Below are 21,658 nucleotides of genomic sequence, written 5' to 3'. Positions count from 1 at the left end.
ATCATGTACATATGAATACAAATAAAACGGACCAAAAACATATCCAGTGATAAATCTATATAGCATCTATCCAGCCCAGCACCCATCGCCAACCCTACCTAGCATGTATACGAAAACAAAACATCATCCCTCAGCACCACCTCTCCCACGGCTCCCGCCACTTGACCCCCAAAATCTCAAAGATCCTCCTCTCGTCCCTGCTCTCCACAGCCTCCCCCTCCGTGACCTTGATCCGTGCAGGCCCCCTCAGCACATTCCTGTACAGCCCCCGCTGGTTCAGCCGCATCCCCTTCTTCGAGGCCAGCAGCCGCATGCTGCGGTTGAAAATGTCGTTGCCCGTAAAATAAATCAGCGCCGCGCCGAGCTCTGCCTCGGGGACGAGCAAGATGTCGATCCTCCTCCATACTGGACGCCGGTGCCCTGCATCATCGCTTCTGCTTCTGCTTTTGCCTTTGCTTCTGCCTCTATCGTCGTCGTCGTCGTCGTCGTCGTCGTTGCTGTTGTCGTTGTTGTTGTTTGTCTCGGCAGTCTCTGGCAGCACGCAGCAGCCGTGCCACTTGCTTCCGTCGCCGCCGGCAGCCCGGGACGACGCCAGCCGAGCCACCAGAAACCCATCCCTCTCCAGCCGGTCAACCAGCTCGTTCAGAAACGGCTTCAAATCAGCCGCAGCCTCCGTCCCTGGCCGCGTCACAATCAGATCAATGTCGTGCGAGCTCTCTGCCCCTCGCCGGTAGCTCCCACCCACAATGACCTGCACCCTCGCATCGATCCGTCCCGCGGCCCTCATGACAACCTCCCCGAGCGCAGTCACCTCGCTCCGCGGTATCCGCGTGTTCAAATCCTCGTAATGCTCCAGGCCGATCCGCTGACTGGGCGTCAACTTGGCGTGCTTCCTCACGTCGTCGAGCGTCCGCCAGCCCTGCGCGATCCACTGCTCGGCTACTTTGTTCCCCACGCCGTAGATGCCAAGAAACGCCTGCAGCGCGTGGTCCGAAGGCTCCCTCTCTGCGTATTCGAGCCGCCTCAGCTTGTCTGTCGTGACAATCTCCTCAATCTTTTGCGCCAGCCGGCGGCCGATGCTGGGGAGTCGGTAGGCTTCCTCTTCGGTGGTGATCTTGACAGTCTGCTGCTTCAGGGTGCTGATGGCCTTGCGGTACGCCATGGTCCGCCATTGGTCGTTGGTTCGTTCGTAGTAGCTGTTCATCTTTTGCAGCACTTCAATGGTGCGTGAGTTTGGATTGCCTTGGTTGGCGTCTCTTCTGCCGGCTCTGTTGCAGGCGAAGCGGTCCTCAAACGCTATCAACTTGCTTGTCGTTCGAGTCCGCCGAGCCGACCTCCTTTGCTGTGGTGAATCATGTTCTGATTCAGACTGGTGAGTGAAATCCAGCTGAGCTTCTACCCCAATTGCCGTAGACTGGGCATCCTCATCCTCGTCGACATCCAGGGGTAGGTCCTTGAACTCTTGCATCATCGAAATGTACTTGGACAACTCATCGTTGTCGTCCTTTGAAGCAATGGCGTTCTGCGTATCCGCATCGCCCCGGGGCATGTCCTTTGTCGTCTCCTCACCACCTGCCACGTCAAGCACGACAGGCTGAAAATCCACCGCCACCGCTCCCCTAGCCCCATTCCTCGTCCTGGGACCGCTCAAAGAAGACTCCGAAGTCTGAGAAGGCGTTCCCTTGGGCGGAACGTAATCCCACTTTGACTTGTTATGATGTGCCGGCTTCAGCGGCAGTGAACTCGCCGTCGCCTTCGTCCTGGTCGTCTCCTCCACTCCGACATCTGCAGCAGGAGCAGTAGGCTCACTCGCCTTGGCTTCCGCGGCCGGCTGCCCATTCAGCAAATACTTGCGCTGCCCAGCATCGACAATAGCCCGAAACTGGATACAATCCAACGGGTAGTCCTCGTTCACCACCCTCGGCATCTCCCTCCCCTCAAGCTTCTCCCCGGGCAGCAACAACAGCTTCTCAACGTCCTTCCACTCGAGCTTCTTCTCCACCACGACGTGCGTTGCCGCCAGCAGATCCCTCGTCCAGACGGCCCCAAACTCTCTCGCCCTGTTGATGCGCAATCGCCTCGCCGGCGCAATGTCATTGTCCGGGACGTAAAAGAAGGACAGGCCCCTGAATATCTGCTCCTCCTCGGGCCGCACTTTCGGCTCCGCCAGGCGCCCCCTTTTACTGCTCCGCGTCGTCGACGCCTTCGCCATGCCCGCCTTGACATTAACAGACGGCGATGAAGACGTTTCCTCCAAGGCACTTTCCAGCGGTCTCTTCAAAGACGTGGTAGAGGTTCGTTGCAGAACGGGAGTGTCTGCGACGACAACCGCATCTCCCTCCCTGTCTTTGTGTTTTCCCATGCCCAGGGAGGGAGTCTCATGGACAACATCTGCACTCTGATCGAGCAGTGCACCGAGTCTTCCCTTTGGCCTCTGCTTTCCGGGCCCAGTCCCCTTTACAACTGCTGATTCAGGCCGTGGTGGGGGAATCATCCTTCGAGGAGTAAGATGTCGCAGCCTATTCGGTTTCGGGGGAGCTTGCTGCTCTTGTTGCCTTGACGGCTGTTGCTGCTCTGCTTCCCGACCTTGTGCTGGTTCCTGCGGTTGGCCGTGCTGGATAGAAGCGTGCGAGCCTGGCGCAGACTGAAAGAAACGACGATGGTGCTCCCTCTGCGCCTCCTCGCGCGCATCGAACCCATCGTCATCCCGTCTCCCATATACACGCCCATCGCTCAAACGAGAAAGCTTTGAGAGCTGGTCAAAGTAGGCCGCCTTTGACTCGATCGACCCCGAATCCATGAATAACCGGTTCAGCGAGCGTCAAAATTGCGTCGCTGGTGGCAACCTTTTCTTGACCCGTGTCTCGGTGTTATAAGGCCGTGAAAGTGGCGAGCAACAAGTCGTCGTCGTCTTTGAGCTGCATGCTCTTTGGTTTCCTTCCAGGCCGCAGAGCCTCGTGCAGAGATACAGCCCCGATGGGTGTCAACACTGCAAGGAAGAGCAATCCAGATGGGTAGCCACAGCAAGCGATGTATGTGTTGATGTTGATCTCAAGTGTCAAGTTGACGATCAAGTGAGAAGAATCACGCATCTCAGACTGCCTCCAATGTTGCACGCTGCTGACTGATTGAGGTAGGCTCCAGCCTGGAGCCCGCTAACCAGCGCCCTCTACAGCGCCCTTCTCCAGGCAGCAACGCGCTCAATAGCCAGCCCTCAATCAGCGCTGTAAAATTCCAGTGTACCCGCTCTATCATGGAACGTCTAGCATGTCCACTCCGTGCTACCATGGAACCTAACATGAAGGGTCCAGGTCGGTATCAAATGGCCCGGATCTTCATCCACCCGCTTCTATACGAACGCTGTCACCAAAGCATCGACATCAACCCTCCAAGTCCATCCTTCACTCCCCCAAATCATCCTCCTCACAAACCACCCCAAACAAGATCCTCACCCATTCAGCCTCCCCCAACACCTCGTACGCCCTCCCCACAAGATACAGTATCAAAACCCAGCTCACCATGAGACACCGCTTAATCACCAACCCACACCGTCCCCGTCGATTTGCCTTGTGCATTTGCACTCGCCGCGTATACTCGTGAGTATCCTATTGCCTGTAGACGGTGTTTAAAATCTGCAGTCTCTCTCTTAGTACCCTCATCAGATATATCAGACAGAACACAGGGCCTCTTACCGTGTCCAAGGCGTCTGTAAACGGCGACAAGAGCCACAGCACGAGAAACGCCTCGTGCGGCATCGCGCCCACCGGGAACCACCACTCGACCGCATCCTTCACCCGCTCCCCCATCCAACAACACGCAAAGGCACCCATGTAGTCAGTAATAGACGCCAAACAGAGGACAAGAGCCACAGCCTCAATGAAACACAACACCGTCCAAGACGTCTCGCCCCCTCGTGATATAGACGATACAATCATCTCGTGGGCTTCGGCATCCGGCCCCTACACCCAAGACAAGCATTAGCATCATCAAAACCCCCCTTTCTCTCTCCCTCCCTCCCTCTCTCTCTCTCTCTCTCTCTCTCTCTCACTCACTCACACACACACATCCTCGCTCCTCCCCTCACAAAATAACGCAGCAGTAACAGAAGGAAGTCAAGAAATAAAATAAAAAAAAGGATCAAGACTCACATCAAACCAAATCGGCATCAAAACCCCCCCCAAAAACCACCGTCCCCAACCATCTCACAACAACCTCCTCACCCTCACCATAACCACAATCAATCACCCACAACGCACAATCCCCAACACTCCACCCCATCAACCCCGTCCCAACCCAAAATCAAACTCCCCCTTCCTCTCGACAACAGCCCATGTCGCATCCCCCAGCACTCTCTCCCAAAAACCCCCTTACACGCCGCACCGGCTTTGACCGCGTGCTCGCTGAAGGCGTAGTAGTACTACTAGTAGGCCCTGACCCTGACCCTGTCGTCCTTGCTTCAATGAGATAGAGACAGAACCATAGCGCGTAGAAGGCGATGCTGTATTCAAGCACCGCCTGGATGTCGTAGTTTATGGACAGTTCATCTCGGAGAAGTGTCCGGATCGGAGTTGCAAAGAGGGTTGGCAGGGAGATGAGAATGTTGAGGACGTGGTGTTTCGCTGATATCATGGTTGGACAACTTCTCAAGCTGGATATATAAAACGAGTGATTGTGAAGATCAAGGGTATAAGAGATAGACTGTAAACGATGGATAATGATGAATTTCAAAGAAGGGAGCAGGGTAGGAAGAGTCTCTCTGATTACTACCTAGTAGTACCTAAGGTAGGTAGTTTCAGTGCTGATGCGTACTTACCTAATATGTCAAGATAGGCACTTTGTACCTACGTATAAACAACTTGCTGTTCGGCAGGAGAACTTGCCAACATCAGCACTCACCAGGCACACTAGAAAACACCTTACTTCAAGTCGGGGCTGCAGTTCATAGGTACCTACCTACCCAGGTACCTACCTAAGGTAGTAGGTAGTAGGTACCTTATTCAAGTTTATAGGATTTAGACAACAATGACACCGAGGCAACACATTCAACTGCCATTACTGCAAATCAGAGTATTAGAATTATCCGATGCCGTCCCATGCATAATCTAGTAAACCACTGCTCAAAAAGCTTCAAGTGTCATCTCTAATTGGATGTGCAAAATAAGATCGCCAATGCAGCCTCTCCAACAGCGTCTGTAATGCAAGAAACCGTTCCAAGCGTCTAAATCAAGAGCTGTTTGCTGTTATAGTAAGACATGTGTAAAAGCTGTGTACTTCGAATATTGTCAAATAACCCAAACAAAATCCCAGAAAGACAGACCCAAACTCCATCCTATATAGGTTGCTGACGCCAGCCATTTCGAATAATTGTTTTTCTCTTCGTAGTAAAACCCAAGACCATATCCATCGATTGTGCCGGGCGTCGGTATAACGAAGCATGCCTATGCAAATGTAACACATCTCCAGAGAAAGAAAGAAAAACCCGCATCCTCGAATGCTGTGCGACGTGTCTATACAACGGTAAGACGTAATCCATGATTCCATCTCTTTCCACATCAACCTTTCCCATAGCATTACCACGGTCTTGTCCGGCTCAGCATGGCTTCGTCACTTCGGGCCCTTCAGCTCCGAGAGGCAAAGAACCCGCCAAAGCCGGCCTTGGACTGCTCCTTCTTCAGCAGCTCCTCGAGTCGCCTAGTCTCTCGGACGGCTGCCTCACGGTCCTCCTGGAGGTTGAGGACCTCAACCTGGGCCATGTTCATCCTAGCCACGACCTCTTGCATTTCGTCCTCGGCCTCGCCAAGGGCCTTTTCGAGCTCAAGGACGCGCGCCCGGAGTGTCTTCATATCAGCCTCTTCTTCGAGGCTCTTGGAAGCAATGGACCGCGTGCTGAGCAGCGGCTTCGAGCCCGACTTGTGCGACGAGCCATCGGCGGGATCAGCCTGAAGGCGACGAAGCTGCTCGTTATGCGCTTCGCGCAGCCGGGTAATCTCCTCTTCATGACGGACGACGCGGTCCTCCGACGCGGTCTGGGCGGCGACGACCTGGTCCTCCAGGACACGAAGACGCTCCTGGAGCTCCGAGATGCGCTGTGAGTTGGTCTTGCGATCCGCTTCTCCCCTAGCGACGGCAGCTTCCAGACGTGTTCGCAGCTCGGTGTTGGTGTCCAGCTGTTGACGAACCTGGGTCGTGAGCTGCTCAATGAGATCGGCAGACTCCTTGAGCTGCTCGGCCAGAGTGCCGTCGGCCGCAGCCGACTGGGCCTCGTCAGCCGCCAGCATGCTGATCTGAGCCTTCTGCTGGTCAACCTCCCTTCTGGCTGCGTCACGCTCAAGCACTGCGGCGGAGAGCGAGCGCTCTAGGCGATCCATGGCCTCTTTGGTCTCATCGTCAGAGGCAGAGTCTTCGAGCTCGCGGATGCGCGCCAGAGATTCGGTGTATGCGGCCTGCAGCTCCGCGTACGCCGTCCGGAGCGACTCGGACGTGACGGGCTCTCGGCCAGTGTCGCTAGAGCTGCTCAGGCGAGCAATGGAAGGGGGGATCAGAATGTCGTTCTCCTTGAGAAGACCACGCAGAGACTGAATCTCCTCTTCCGCTCGGTCCAGATCAATCTTGAGGCCGCCGAGGCCCTTTTCAACCTGCCACTTCTGCTCGAGAGCATCCTCGGCGCGTCGTCGCAGGAGGTTGATCTCGGTGCGCAGCTTGCTCATGTCCTTCTCGAACCCGGCCTTGCGGGGCGTCACCGTCGTGAGCCGCTGGCGCTCCTTCTCCAGCATGCGAATCTTCTTCTGGTACTCGCGGTTCTGGAACTCGTGTCGCTCCAACAGACTCTTGAGGGCGCCGTGGAGGGCGTCGCGCTGCTCTTCCACGTCCTTCAGTCGCTCGAGCAAGGTCTCGCGAGAGTCAGTCTGCGCAGCCGTCTTAAAGCTGTCAGATCTCTTGAGTCCGCCGAGGCCGGGAGGGACGCGGTTGCGCGATCCGGTAGCCACAGAGTTGGAGCGCGAGAGGCCACTCGAATTGGACCGGGACAGACTGGAGAGTCCAGAGAGGCCAGACAGTCCGATGACTGACATTCGCTTAGTAGGCAATTCGTCGATGCCGCCGGCCATGGAGTTGCGCAGTGAGCTGTTCTCTCGCTTCAGGGTGTGCAGCTCCTGCTGCATCCTGGAGGATTCGTACGTCAGGTTGGCATACTCGGCTGCCTCAGACTCCAAGCCTTCGACTCGCGCCTTGAGCTCCGGAACGACCTCGTCGCGGAGATTATCTCGCTCATCAGAGGCTTCCTGTAGCTGAGACTTGAGGGCGGCCAGGATGTCTTCAAAGTTGGCCTTGGACTGACGCTCCTCTGACAGCTTCCGGCGCAGATCCTCGCAAGTGCTTTCCAGTTCCTTGATGCGCTCGGTAGCATCCATGTTGTTGATCTCGACAACGTCTACTTCGGAAGCTCGCTCCTGAAGCTGCCTAATCTTCTGGTCGAGATCCTTCCTCTTTTCCCTCTCTTCTTGCAGCTTCGATGTCAGCTCGAGGCGGAGGGAAGCTCTCTCCTGCTCCGACCTCCTCTGCACCTTTTCAATCTCATCCCGGGTGTGGTCAAACTCGCCGAGCTTGGCTGTGCTGTGGCCAGAGTCGGAGAAGTAGTCGCTTGTTCGCTTGCTGGCGAGCGTCTGGGGGTTGCTGGAGAGCTGCTCCTGGAGCCTATCGGCCAGGTCTTCCAGGTCAATCTCGCGGCGGATCGATGCAGCCAGCTCCGAGCTGATGGCCTTCAGCTCGTCTTCCATCTCTTCGATCAGGGCTGTGTTTTGGGAGAGGTGGGGTGAGTGCGTCGAGAAGAAGGATTCGCGCTGTTGGGCGAGAGTCGTGGTTGCATTGGGCTTTGTATACCTTGACGAGAGGCTGTTCGTTGACCGTCGATTGTCATTGGCCGAGCCCTTAGCGTTCGGCGACAAAGGCGACGATGACAGCTCCGTGGAGGACGAGTTCCCCCAGCCGAAGATGGAAGCCAGTGGAGAGGTTGCGCCTGGTGACCTGGGCAGCGGTTTGTTGAGCTTCGGCGACCCGTCTATGGCGGCGGACTGGGGCGAGTCGTCAATGTACGTCTGCGGCCCGTCGCCTATATGAACAGAGGGATCGACCTTTTCGAGCCGTAGATGCGGAGGTGCGTGCTTGGTCGGGGCCAACATGGGCGGAGAGGGAGGGGGATTCGAGCCGTCGTCGTAGTTGGACTCGATGTCGGAGGCGCTGTCCGTGGCTTGGTCGCGCTCGTTGACAGACGCAGCGTCAGGCGTGCCGTCGGGTGTCAGATCCGGCAGCAAGTCGTCGTACACTGACAGTCCAGCAGAGGATTCCGTGTCAGCGGTTTCAGCGGGAGGCCCGCTGCGGGTGGATATGTTTCCCGAAGCAGCAGCTGTTTCGTCGTCGCTTGGCGCCAGCTCTGCGGCAGTCTGTGGTTGTCTGAAAGGGTCCCTGAGTTAGAGTCTTGTGTACTCTGTGCTTTGTATTACGAGGTACTCTGTGGTTTTGCTAGACAATGACAGAAGGAGTATGGTTCTACCTAGACAGGGGGGGGGGATCCCTTGGTGCAATGGAAACAAAGAGATGGGGTGGAACGGGGGGATGGGACAGCGTGTGTGTGTGTGTGTGTGTGTGTGTGTAAGAGAGAGAGACAGAGAGGTAGAGAAGCAGACAAAGAGAGGCACTCACTGGCTAGGAGGTCGCACAGAAGCTCGCACAGAGGCAGGGTACTCGTAGAAGGTGGGACTGTCGACGGATGGCGGCCGCGCGAATCGGTGATCGGGCTTGGGCAGGTCGATGGTGGTGGTGTGAAGCAGAGGAGAGCCCTGGAGGTACTGCGAGACAAGCGAGGAAGAGGCCGCGGTGCTGGACACGGGCTTGCGCTTGATGGGACCGGAGAAGCGAAAGGGAAGAGAGGAGGCAGCTACCGGCGAGATGAGGGTGGCAGCAGAGGGATCTACGTAGTCGAGCGTCTGGGAACGGCTGTGAGTGGCCGCGATGCTCGTGTGGATGCCGGCCGGGAGAGGGACAGCAGGAACACGGGTGGTGGCGTCGGTGGTGGTGGTGGTGGTGGGAGGACGACGCGGAGGAGGAGGAGGAGTGACGGGAGTAGCTGCGGTAGACGCGGTAGAGGGAACGGCAGAGGTGGTAGTAGTAGTAGTAGCAGTAGCAGCAGCAGCAGCAGTAGAAGCGGTTCCGGGGTCGGTGTCGCTCTGGAGATGACGGCGGTCGTCGTCCTGGTGATGATACTCCTGGCGGTCGTCGTGCTCCTGGGCGTAGGCCTGGCTGTAGTCCCGGTGGTACTGCTGGTAGTACTCGTCGTCGGCGGCGTCAAACCCGGACTCGTCGTGTTCCTCTTCCGGTTGCTGGTGCTGGTCCTGGTCCTGATGGTACTGGTACTGGTGCTCGTGCTCGTGCTCGTCGCTGCCAGTTGCAGGGTCCGGTCGAGTTCGAGCCGCGCTATGCCGCAACAGCGATGCAGGTGGAGGTGCTTGGGATGAAGCAGGTTGCGTATCAGAGTCTGGCAGGATCGACGCCATGGCTCGGGGCCCGCTGGCAGGTTGCGATGCGACGTCCATGGAGAGAGTAGGCAATACCTACAGCAAGACAGGTACTCGTACAGAGAAGGAAAGGTACAGGCAGCAAGCAAATGATCTGGGCGAGTCGTGGGGGTACGAGGAGAGTACGAGCGCTAAAGCAAAAGCAGGCGGACAAGCAGACAAGCGGACGAGATACGAAGAATGGCAAGCAAGCAAGCGAAGCGAGGCGTCGCGCCGAACGCTCACGACAGCAACCAAGTCTTAACGCCGGCTGGGGAGGGAAAATGAAATTGCAACCGCCCGTGAGCCGGGCATCGACTAGAAGGGGGAGCGAGCAAGAGAGGCAAAAGGCCGGAGCAGCCTTCCAAGAAAAGAGCAGAGCTGGGAAGGGGGGGATGTTGGCGTTAGGCCGGGACGGTCCTAGTCGGCGGACGGCGAGCCAGGAGTTGGAGTGACGATGCTGGCTGGGAACATGAAAAAGGGAGAAGCGAGGCTGTTGACGACCTGCAAGGTGAGGGACTGGACATTTGCCCAGAGGCGGTGGGGCGGGGAGAGGAAAGGGTGGAGGTTGCATTCAAGTCATTCAAGTCGACTTGCTGCTGCGCTTGTTGCTGGCTGGCCTGTACAAGTAGGTATGTACTAAGCAGGGAGACCCCTGGTTCTACTTGTAGTACTCCGTACCAGTACAATCCTCAAGTTTAGTTCGATGTCAGCTATTATCTGGTCAATTCTGCAGTTTGTTGACAGTTTGCATTCCAGGCTGCTGAAAGAGCGTTTTTTTGCAAACTATTTAACTGCTAGCAGAATCGAATTGTGTCAATGCCTATCTTGCGGCGGCTGATTGGCGAGCCATTCGCAGGTGTCTCTGCAGGTAAGAACGAGGCTGGGCCAGCTGATTGGACACGCATGCGAGCTATGCGCCGTTCGCCACATGCACCTTGTCTAGGTACCTAGGAGGTATGGAGGTACTAGGTATGTATCTCCATCTCCTCAGACCTGACGGGCATTTCGGCTATAGACAATATTAATACCACAGGCGCGCAATCAAGCCGCCTAATCACGACCCTGCAGCACATCAGATGCTGGAGATTCCGCCGGAAGATGAAAAGAGGCAAATAGGGAGGTCAAGCTGCCCACGTTGATCGAACGAGCACCCAATTCGGCTCGACTCCTTTTGGCCACTCAGCGTTCAATTGGAATGGACATCCCCGAACTCGACTCAACTGGCGGGGGGCTCCAGCATTCGCGCCCCTCCCCGGTACTACCTAGTAGTACCTGTACCTGCGCTAGCGCTCCCTGCCAGGGGTAACGGCCGCTAATTCATGGCCTAGCTGGGCCCTGACGCGAATCATCCAAGTGCTGGGCAGGTGGATGTACGGATAGGTAGGTAGTGGGACTTGTGACATGATGAGATAGGTCAAGTTCCACGAAGCCTTGATGGCCTCGCCAGCCGCGTTGATTCCAGAGCCCCTTATGCGCATTACCTACCTACCTTCCTATATCAGTAGAAGTACCTAGTAAAAAGAAGAGCCCTGGGCTCAACTGTCACTCTTCTCTCAATTGCCCCTGCACAGTCTCTCATTGTCTTTCACTCCCTGCCAACCAAGAGTCGCACAAAACGTGCATGTTTTGGCTGGTGTGTTTTAGCGCCAGTCTTGCGTGAACCACTCACAGCGATGCATCCCTCCATCCATGCGTCAATCATAGGTGTATGGATGGGGAAAAAAAAGGGTGCCAGCCTCTGAAATTGGCCGTACTGTATGGATTGATTACCTCCATCATTGAGAGAGCTTATTCGTCCTTCGCATCGCCTCGCCTCGCCTCCTGTAGCTAAAGTACCTAACATATCATAGTGCTCATCCATTTCTTCAGCGAGATTGAAGAAACGCGAGCCTTATCTCGCCTGCCCTCCCCCCCGGCGTTCATCCCATCAGCAACCAATCAATGAATAGGTAGACGCAACCAGGGTCCTCTAGGAGGTGCCTACTCTTTCTGTCCTCCATCAGTACCTATCGGTGTACGAGTAAGGTCTTTCTTATTGGCGCGCGGCAAAGCAGTCGATTGGCTGATATTTGTTCACGATGCGCTGCACCTCCCAAGACCGCGAATCGAGTGGCTTGAGACAACCTGCTTCCGATTGTGTACAGTCCTGTAAAGCGCCCATCAGGTTTCACTCGTACCTGCAGTAGTGCCAAGCCCTGTACGTCCTGTATTAATTACTGCAACACTCCGCGATAGTAGGTCACACGGGAGTAAATTCAGCATTCTCCCGGGTTCAGGCTCGAGGCGCCTCAATGACCACTGCGGCGATCTCAGCTAATTCTATCAAATTGACCAATCAAAGGTATCCTCCACACACACAACGGAGTAGAACCACATGTATGTACATGCACCAGATGTTATCAGTCCTGATTCTCTGTAGGACTGTCCAGTACCTGTTTGGCAAATGCTCCTCAAGGAACGAAATTGCCCCTCCCCCAAAATCCAATTCAACTCCATCCGCAACGAATCACGCAACAACACCATCTCCAATGATCACCACCCCAATTTAAATTCCCACCCCCGCAAGATTCAAATTACCGCTATTACCTAGGTAGGTATCTTACTGACTAGGTACCTTGGGTACTACGAACCACACCAGACTCCCCAGATTCCCATCCCATCCCATCCCATCCCCAGGCAAATCTGGTAAAAAAAAAACAGGCATCTGTTCCGTTCACCGTCACATCAAAGAGCCAAACTCAAAATCATTCTTGCGCCCGCAACTCTCTTCCTCCCGTGCACAGGTTGTATCTCATCTCATCCACCCTGCCCAAGAACTACTACGTACAGAATCCTGCTACTACCAACGCAATCTTAGCTGAAAAGGGTGACACGACGCTCTGTATAAGTGATGTCGGCAAAGTGCCTTACTCATACGCACACCAGTCAAGTCAACGCACCGTCACACAGATCGACCACGATGATCGGGGGTCTCGTAAGATGAACTCTTGCGTCACCCGGCACTTGCGGGACATTTTCCTCCTTGTGCGCGAGTCGTACAGAGAGATATTTGAAGAGACAGTCAGTCCACTCAAATGGCACTCTTCAATCCTCCCAGAGTCAAACGAAATGCACTGCATAAACGCGACTTTTTCAAAAACATTTGACTGGGCATCATGATATTCATAAAGCGCTTTCCCAGACCAAGACACCTAGCCAAGTAATTACGGTTATCCAACCCTTGAGCAGCAAGCACCCCTCTTGTAAAACTCCCAAGACAGACACAGACTCCATCTAAACTCCAAGGATCCAATGTATACAACGACTCTGATCATCCAATATCCCAGCACAACTGTAAACCAGTCCCGTTCAGACTTAAGTACCCAAGCTCCAATGCCACAGACCCCAAGGGTGTCCTTCTTCACAGTATCAGCTTCCCCCTCGGCAACAAGGCCCAGTGACCACCGCAGGCACATTTGCGCTGTTGCCCCAGGACAAAGGTGAGGCCGGCACGAGTGCCAAACACGTCTTCCATAACCGACGCGCAACGCGTGCATCTCCTCCACTGCTGAGTCTCGAGCCCCATCTCCGTCTTCTTAAACAGGTCGATATAGACGTGCCTCGCCTCCCGGGCCCTCAAGCTTGCCTTGTCGTCCTGGACGCCGAGGAGGTCGTAGTTTGCAAAGTAGAGCCGTGCAGGATCAGTGTTGCTCCGGAACGCAGGCAGGTCCTTGCTAAAGAACTTCTTGATGACGGGCAAGAAAGGAGTGGGCGGATTCGCCGCCAACAATGCGGTCAGCTCGAGCTGGCTTTGCGCAGCCTTGACCAATAGGTCGAGTTGCTTTCCTTGCGCGGCGGGGTTCTGATGCTTGACAATGTTCGGGAGAATCGCCTGATATATCTGTCGGACGTCCGCGCTGAGCGTGTTCAGCAGCTTCTCAAAATCGGCAACCTTGACCAGGCTGGCTGCAGTGATCCGCTGCATTTTCTGATAGGCCTGCTGAAGCGGTTGATTCTGCACCTTCAGGTGGCCTGCTTGGTCGACCGTTGCCGACTGCGATCGGTAAAAGTCAATGGCCCGTTCGCTCATCGCCTGCAGATGGGCAATCCTTCGGCACACGCAGAGTAAAAAGCTTCTGCTGGAAGACGAGAGCAGCAGGTGGAGAGATACATCGTTGAGCGTCTGCAAATATGGTGTCAACTCCGGAAACCGCTTAGGTTCCAGTCGCGCCATGAACTCGCTGTCGTTCATGAGTGTGAATAGGCTGTCGGTGAGCCATGCCAGCAGATCCAGAGACCACTTAGCGCACCCGGCCACTGCTTCAACAACCTCTAGTCGCGGTCAGTCAGTATGGGGCACAGAATGGCTAGCTTTGCTACAACTTACCATGTTCATCCATGGGGCTCATCTTTTCTCGCACCGTCACTGGCGTGTTGATCGCGAGGGTAATGAGGACAACCACGTTGCGCACATGGAGGTCGATCATGGCAAACTTGCCCTGGAACGACCTCGGATTCATCTCTCCCTTGAACCCCAGGCTGTTCATGATGCTCAGGCAGCACTGAAGCGGCAAGTTCCTCATCAGGGAGTCATGGTGGGTTTCCTCAGAGTAGTCGACCTGAATCTTGAGCAGCTTGGTTATCTCAATTATCCAGTCTTGGATGAACCGCTTCTTGGACGTGTACGGCGCGACAATGGCCAAAAGGTCATCATAGTTTACCTGGTGCCACAAGGCAGGTGAGGCCGTCACCGTCAGGGCCGCCATTGTGGCGCCGTAACGGACGTCTTGGTAAGAGTCGCCAATGTCGCCATGCGGGTAATGCAGCTTGCGCCATTTGATCACCCCGTCATCTGACACCTGGACCATGGAGCAGTGGGTTGGTGAGAAGGCAACCTGGTAGCATGGACCCTCGTCTCCAAAAACCCAGCCAGCGTGGTGCAAGTTCATGACTCTGTTGTGGTCTTCTGTCGTGTAGACTTCTTCAAATGTGAATCGATCCCGATATTCCACGGTCCCGTCGGACATGGTCAGAACCAGGGTTTTTCCAAACTGGATGGACTGGAAGCCAACCAGCACCTTGTCGATCACGATGGGGTCCAGTTGTCGCAGCCGCGTGTGGGCCGTCTGCTCGGGGATGTCGCTGTTCCTCCGGATTCCCAGCTGCTCAAAGGCCGGGTGAACGTTGGGCCGTGGCTCAACTACCGCTTCCCAGCGGTCAATGATTGTCTGGGCTGTCTGAAAGGATGCAGCGGTGGGCGCGCGCGTCCTGATGGCAACGATCATGGGCGGGACGGTGCTCTTTCCCGTGTTGTCCATGATGGATGGTAGAACGTGTAAGTGAGAAAGCTCCGCCATCGAAGCGTCGTTGTTGGCATCTCCGGGCCCTGTCTGCAGCCATGTCGTGGCGGCTAGATGTTTTTCGACGAGCGAAGGACTCAGCCGAGCATTCTGTGGAGGGTTCTTGTCCGGCTGCGAGCCAGGACCGCCCCATTGGATCTCAATCTTGAGCAGCCGCAGCTGCTTCGACGAGGTTGCAACGGCAACGAGCAGATGTCCTATCAAGCTATTAGGCACCCATCTGGTTTCCAAGACATCCACATGGGCTTACTCTTGTCGGAGGCAATGGCCGCATGCGTAACGAGCTCATCCAGCGAGTTTACGCTCTCAAGTTCCATCGTCGTCTCCTCCATTCTGTTGTTGTTCTGCGACCAGAACATTTTCAGCATGCCGCAAATGGTGACGCAGAACAGGGCACTCTTGGAAGAATGGGGGTGGCTCGGCCCGCCAGCGTGCACAAAGGAGCTTTCGAACTGGTAGAAGCTGCCATGCTTGATGGCTGGTCCATACAGCACATTGTACGGTTTCTTCCAAACGAGAGTCAGCGCCTCAGGTCATTGCGATACCGCCATCGGAGGTTTCTCACCTGCTGATTAGGTGGTGCGACAGCCAGCCAGTGTGCGCCTACCACGGCATTCGCGTCGTCGATGCTATCGGTGTCATACTTCCTAGTAATGAACGGATGGTTAAGCGAAATCGAGAAGCTAACAATGACCACTCTCCCAACGGCGTCGATGATGGCAAGCTCGGGAACGTTGGCCGAACCCCACTCCAAGTGAACGAGGGGGATGCCCTGAGATCCCCTGATCAGCTCACACGTCGTCGGCTGGCTGAGGTCCCAGGATCCGTCGACCGGATTGCACCGCAAGAAGCGGAGCTGCAAGTACTGGCCATCCGGCGTGATGGTTGCAATTGTCCCGGACTTGGACCAGGCGACGGTCCTGCAGCTCTTCCGTCAGCCACCGGCTCAGCGTTTGCAAGATGGGGGATATACGAGTACGCACTGGCAGCAGCCACGACTTCTCACGTCATCAAGCTTGAGTGCAAGCGACCTATCATGGGCTCTGTCCGGCAGCGACAAGCCGACGCCATCGCCGAAGAGATCGTCCACATCATTTAGATCCACAGGCACGGCGTTGTCCAGCATGAGCGGCATCTTGTCCTCCGTCATTGAAGCGGTGTATCCAAGTCCTGGCGATTCCGGGCCACGGCCATGCGACCAGGGGCGGTCAAAGACTCAAGCCCGACGGATTTCACGAGAGCGCGTCGAAGGGGCGTAAGAGGGCTTCACGGGCGCGCGGCAGTATCTCGTGTATACGCGACATGAAAGGCTGAGTTGACGGGCATGTGCCGGGGGTTGAATAAGTCTGTCAAGATGAAAGATGCATGCAATGTATGAGCTGATGAAAGAAGGATGAAGTTGCAATCGTTGGCGGTTGTTGCTGAGCCTCGGAAGAATGTCGGTGTTATCGATAACGTAGAGCCTCAAGGCGAGTTGCAACCTGCCGTCAGGCGCCAGTGGCTACCCTACAACCCTTCGGTTAACATTGAGTTTTGGCGTTCCCAGGCGGGGCTTTCAACGATGCTTTCATCTGCAAAGTCTGGTCTCTAACAATAGCTCTTGGCTTGACTTGAGAATCTTCAAAGAGCTCAATGTTGGGGTTGCCAAGTTGAGACTTGAGAGATGACGGGTGAAATATTGACCTACCTATGATCCGAAACTCGGAAGCGTCTTACACTGGCATGCTGACTCTAGTTGCTCTTCGACTCATCCGAGACCTCGGAACTGATCCGACGTAATCCTCGAGCTGTCAGCAGAAACTCTATTCAATAGTCGGTAGTAAGAAGAGGATTGACTTTGAGTTGCTGCCGCCTTGCCGCCTCCAAAGAGAGAATCTTGTCCTCGGATACAAGCCCGTGTCTTGTTCCGGGGCTGGCTCGGTATGTCATCAGCGTGTCTCAGAAGACCGTAGGTCAGAATTGATATGTATCGAGCATGTGCAAGCATTTAGCTGTCATGTCCATGGAAAGCATTAAGTAGGGGCATTGTTCCACTTTCTCACCCATAGACACACTCATATGCGTTGACCATCATGAAGTCTGTGTTTTCGCGTGTCGTGCCTCTTGGGCGACTTCAACTTCGACTCAGTGCTGGTGCTCGGACTGTGTCATCGTTTCAGCAATTCCAGGGATATCAGAGGAAATCTGCGGCATATCTGCTAGTTGGACTGTTACTGGGAGGCGTGTCAGTGTCAGCGCTGAAACTCTCGTCAACCTCTGCCGCAGGAGGAAACAGCTCTATACCGCCGAGATGGAGCGAACCGCGCCGGCAGTCCCTCTTGCGATCCAAGTATGCCGATAAAAAGACAATGATGAAGGTAAGTTGCACTGAACGGCTACATACCGCAGGCAAATCACATTGGAAAGCGGTCTAATGAATACTCGCAGGCTGTTGACGAGATTCGGCATGAACTGGGAGAAGAAGCAGTGAGCACCGACCCAGACGACCTAGAGTACCACGGCTTCTCCGACTTCTCGTCAACCAACGCAACCGAGAGGCCCATTGCCGTTGTGCGCCCAGAGTCTACCGAGCAGGTCTCGGCAATCGCAAAGATATGCACAAAATACAGAGTGCCCATGACGCCCTTTGGCGCCAGAACCAGCGTCGAAGGCAACTTCAGCTCGCCCTTCTCGGGAATCTGCATAGATCTCTGCGAGATGGACAAGATCATCCAGTTCAACCCCCAGGACATGGACGTTGTCGTGCAGCCCGGCGTCAACTGGATGGCGCTGAACGAAGAGATCAAAGACAGCGGCCTCTTCTTGCCGCCTGATCCAGGGCCGACTGCCTCCATCGGCGGCATGGTGGCCACGAACTGCAGCGGCACCAACGCCATGCGATACGGCACGATGAAGGATTACGTCGTCAACTTGACGGTCGTCTTGGCCGACGGCACGGTCATCAAGACAAGGCAGAGACCAAGAAAGACGTCAGCAGGGTACAACCTCAACTCCTTGTTTACGGGGTCGGAAGGCACTCTCGGTATTGTTACGCAGGCCACGCTCAAGCTGGCGGTGCTGCCGACGAATCTCAGCGTCGCCACGGCAGCATTCGGGTCGATCCACGCTGCTGCGGCCGCTGCAACCACCATGGTTCGTTCTGGTCTGCCGTTGACTGCCTTGGAATTGATGGACGAGGCGCAAATGAAGAGTATAAACGAGGCTGGAGGAACCGCTGGCAGAATGTGGGCTGAAAGCCCAACTCTATTCTTGAAGTAAGTGTCACTCGCAGCAGGATATCAACCACTCGGGGCAACTTGTCCCAGTTCATTGTGGCGAAATAAAATGATGCTTGTATGTCTGACACACAACGCTTGACAGGTTCTCCGGCACAAAGAGCTCCGTCAAGGACAGCGCCCAGGCGGCGCAGGCGATATGCCGTCAACACGGCGCCAGCACCTTTGACCATGTGACTACGCCAAAGGAGATGGATCTGCTGTGGTCGGCCAGAAAAGGTGCTGTTCTATGCATAGTCGCCGCGAAGCCGAAGGACGCCTGGATATTGGGCACAGATGTCGCCGTGCCCATATCCCGCATGGCTGATATCATAGGTGCGTGTCATGCAACTATTACAGCCTGATCTCGAAACATGTGTCGATATATATGTCCTCGCTAACGATCGACAGAGGAATCCAAGGCAAAGGCTACTCATCACGGCCTGACAAACTGCGTAATCGGACATGTGGGAGATGGGAATTACCATCAAGCACTGATTTATCACCCTGGTGACCCCGACGAGATGGCCAAGTTGAAGGATTGCCATGATACCATGGTGAAAAGGGCAATTGAGATGGAGGGAACTGTATCAGTGAGTCACGACAGCGTTGTTCTCGTGATGCAAGGCAAGGACTGACAGGGCTCGATAGGGCGAGCATGGCATTGGCATAGGAAAGAAGGTAATGCAAACACTTGCAATCATCTGGCGCTTTGTTGGTTGTGATCTAACGGCTGCTTAGGAATGTCTCATCAAGGAGTTGGGCCCGACAACGATTGGTGTCATGAAGGCTTTGAAGGATACACTTGATCCGCAGTACGTTCTTTTATATGTATACTTTGTGTTCTCACCCACTGACACGACGCTATATAGCTGGCTGTTGAACCCGGGAAAGGTCTTTGACGAGTGACCTGAGTGAGATGGGCAGTATGGGAGTTCATCACCGCGGCTTCTGCTGCGTTCTCGTGGGAGACTTGGTAGGAAATTAACCAGCCTTGTGTAAGGGCTGTTTAGTATTACGAGACGGCCAGTTAATTGATTCAATCTGCATCGTCTCGTTTAAGTCTGTAATTCAGGGGCCTCTTGGGACCTGACAACGTCTAGCTGGTATGTATGACGCACGTGTTTGTGACAGAAACAACATCGTCCATGAAACACGACGAGTAAATTCATACAAGTGGACTTCACTCAGAACCCGGAGAGACAACAAGTGCCGAAAAAGATTGGTTGGCTATTATCACGTTTGATTTGCGGTTCATAGGAGACCACCGAGTCAAGTATTAGACCACACTTCAGATGAGAGTCCACGGACGAGGCTCCTCCATCCTTTGCGCCGAAAGGATGTCCAGTATGTATAACCGACTTGCCGAAGCAGGTAGGCTGAACACCTTTATGTATAGTCTCGTCCGAGCAATATCGGGAGCGATTAGGGGAATCGCAAATCAAGGGCCCAGTTAAACCACATGTCAAGATAGCGGTTGTGGCCCTCTATCTGTGTTTGGGAATGTCCAGTATTTCTGCAATGCGACTAGACGAGGAGATGCCATTAGCACGGTGAGCACGCGGTTCACCGGTGATCGTCTGCCAAACATGACAGCTTTAGGCAATTGATTGTCGGAATGATATCAGCTTCTGGAAGGACAGGACGGGGACCGAAGGAGATTCCGCGCTGACAACCCCCGAGTTTCGCGATCAGCGAGGCCGCTTTGACGCGACACACCGATGCGCTTTGGCCTCTGTTCCCTGTAATTGCGATCGCCTCCGACGCTGCGTTTGTGCCGTCATGGGCGGCTTTGAGGGCGACGAGATGAACATGTCGATGGCGCCAAAGTGAGCACATTATCGTAGCGCAAACATGGCAGCGATGGCAAATAACAGCTAAGAGGGGAGGGAGTACTCTAGCCGTTGGTCTACTGCACTCTTCGTTGCTATGCCTCAATTTTCCTTATCGCTTCGCGCTATGCTAAGTATTCTCCTGGGACGAACAGCCGAGGCGCGAAGTTTCGCGTGAAACCTTGATGGTCAGGTTAGCAAGCAGGTCATCGAAACTGGAGTAGATGCTATACGCCATGCGCGTACGCATGTTTCAGATTTTCTCATCCGTACAGATATATACGAGCACTTCCTTCAACCACCTATACATACATTGCTTGATCTAGGTAGGCGTAGGTTCTCGTATGAAGCGAGCGATCGGCGAGACTGGCATCCCGCTGAACCAGGGCCTCCTGAAGCACTGAGCTTCCAGATATTGACAGAGGCGACCGGTGTGTGTGCTGTGAACCGTGCAGGCATCGATGAGCGGCAACTGTTCGTACGGGGCTTGCAGCTATGAATAACTCGCGAACCGTACATACTCGTACTGTACCGTGAAGGAGAGAGGTGGGAAGCGCATGGTTGAACCCAGCAACCCCGTCCAGTTGCGCGAGTAATAATCACAATGACACCTCCGGACCCATGACGCGAGATGGCCTGCAGTCTGTAGCGAAAGCAATCAGTACCGAAGAGCCATGGGTGCGAACAACTCCAACCTTGTTGCTTCTAGGTTCTCTTCCAACAGACACCCCATAGATGCAAGCCAGCATGATTTCTATTCAAGCACCCGCATAGCATGCTCATTTCGAGCTGGTATGATATCTTTCTGATTCCTTTGCCAACCGTTTCTTTCCGTTGCCGGGGATAAGGGGTCCAATCTCAGCCACCATCTGGATCTCTTATCAATTTCCGAATTGACATCGCGTACAAAAAGAGCGTGCTAGCGGCGGTTGTATCCTCCTCTTCGCCGAGCGGGTTGTCCCCCCCGAGTCAGGATGGCAAGTTCCTGGCTAGGCATGTTAGCAAAGCCACGTTAAAGAGGCATGACGAACAGAGAAGAGCAGATGCAGGGGTGGGAGTGACAGCAGGACGACACTTTTCGACTTCCACCTGCTGGTTCATGCAGCCCTGGCCTGGTCCCTGGAAATCCCAAAATAAGCACGCCTCTAGCCTCCGGTAGGCTCGAGAAGCCCTGGATGGTGCGGAGTACTTGTGTGTGCTACTAGGTCTGAAGCGGATACGGCGCCGCCCAAGATGCCTGGGGATGCTGCTAACCGGCGTGGTGAAGGATGGCCAGACTCGTCGTCATTCATGCGGGAGGTTGGACTTGTTGTGGCGATGGCGACGCTGGTGGTGGCGGAGGTTGCAGTGCAAGCATCATCATCCATCATGGTGGTGATGGTCATACTACAGTAGTATGTATGTCTTGACCCCTTGGACTAGCCTGGAAAAGACAATGGCGTCTCTCTCTCTGAGAGAGAAAGAGAGAGAGAGACAGACAGAGAGAGACAAGGAGAGGGAAAATGTGACAAATGACTCCTTGGTTGCAGGTCCTCGCGCGCACATGATCGATTGTGGTTTGGAGCCACCCACAGACTTGTGCGAGTATTGTATGGAAGAGAGCTGGCAAAGTTTCATTGATTGGTGCGTGATGCAGTAATACTAGCACCTAAGCTAGGTAAAGTACCTACAGTAATGGAGAA

The 21,658-nt window shown here is 54.8% G+C and overlaps 4 protein-coding genes across 4 annotated transcripts; 1 reads left to right on the top strand and 3 right to left on the bottom strand.

Annotated features, from left to right (window-relative positions):
* Positions 1-130: 130 nt before the first annotated feature.
* On the bottom strand, positions 131-2,362 carry TRIREDRAFT_56780 (DNA polymerase; the record flags this gene model as incomplete). Its single annotated transcript, XM_006962680.1, has 1 exon — positions 131-2,362. One exon carries the CDS (start codon positions 2,360-2,362, stop codon positions 131-133), a length of 2,232 nt encoding a protein of 743 aa, XP_006962742.1.
* A 3,256-nt stretch (positions 2,363-5,618) lies between these two features.
* TRIREDRAFT_56376 (uncharacterized protein) lies at positions 5,619-9,002 on the bottom strand (the record flags this gene model as incomplete). The annotated part of the gene is made up of 2 exons (XM_006962679.1): positions 5,619-8,438; positions 8,715-9,002. Coding segments are annotated over 2 exons (3,108 nt in total), but the record flags the coding sequence as incomplete, so codon positions are not given.
* Positions 9,003-12,951: 3,949 nt separating this feature from the next.
* TRIREDRAFT_2666 (uncharacterized protein) lies at positions 12,952-16,025 on the bottom strand (the record flags this gene model as incomplete). The annotated part of the gene is made up of 6 exons (XM_006962434.1): positions 12,952-13,862; positions 13,918-14,389; positions 14,456-15,087; positions 15,141-15,396; positions 15,456-15,810; positions 15,874-16,025. The coding sequence occupies 6 exons, from the start codon at positions 16,023-16,025 to the stop codon at positions 12,952-12,954; spliced, it is 2,778 nt and encodes a 925-aa protein (XP_006962496.1).
* Positions 16,026-17,241: 1,216 nt separating this feature from the next.
* Positions 17,242-19,053, top strand: TRIREDRAFT_104438 (uncharacterized protein; the record flags this gene model as incomplete). Its single annotated transcript, XM_006962908.1, has 6 exons — positions 17,242-17,247; positions 17,279-18,144; positions 18,251-18,480; positions 18,556-18,737; positions 18,886-18,959; positions 19,017-19,053. The coding sequence occupies 6 exons, from the start codon at positions 17,242-17,244 to the stop codon at positions 19,051-19,053; spliced, it is 1,395 nt and encodes a 464-aa protein (XP_006962970.1).
* Positions 19,054-21,658: the final 2,605 nt, after the last annotated feature.

The sequence above is a fragment of the Trichoderma reesei genome (assembly GCF_000167675.1).
Source record: "Trichoderma reesei QM6a unplaced genomic scaffold TRIREscaffold_3, whole genome shotgun sequence".
Taxonomy (NCBI): Eukaryota; Fungi; Ascomycota; class Sordariomycetes; order Hypocreales; family Hypocreaceae; genus Trichoderma; species Trichoderma reesei.
Note: the sequence above shows the minus strand (reverse complement) of the source record. Positions and strands in the feature narration are given on the sequence as shown.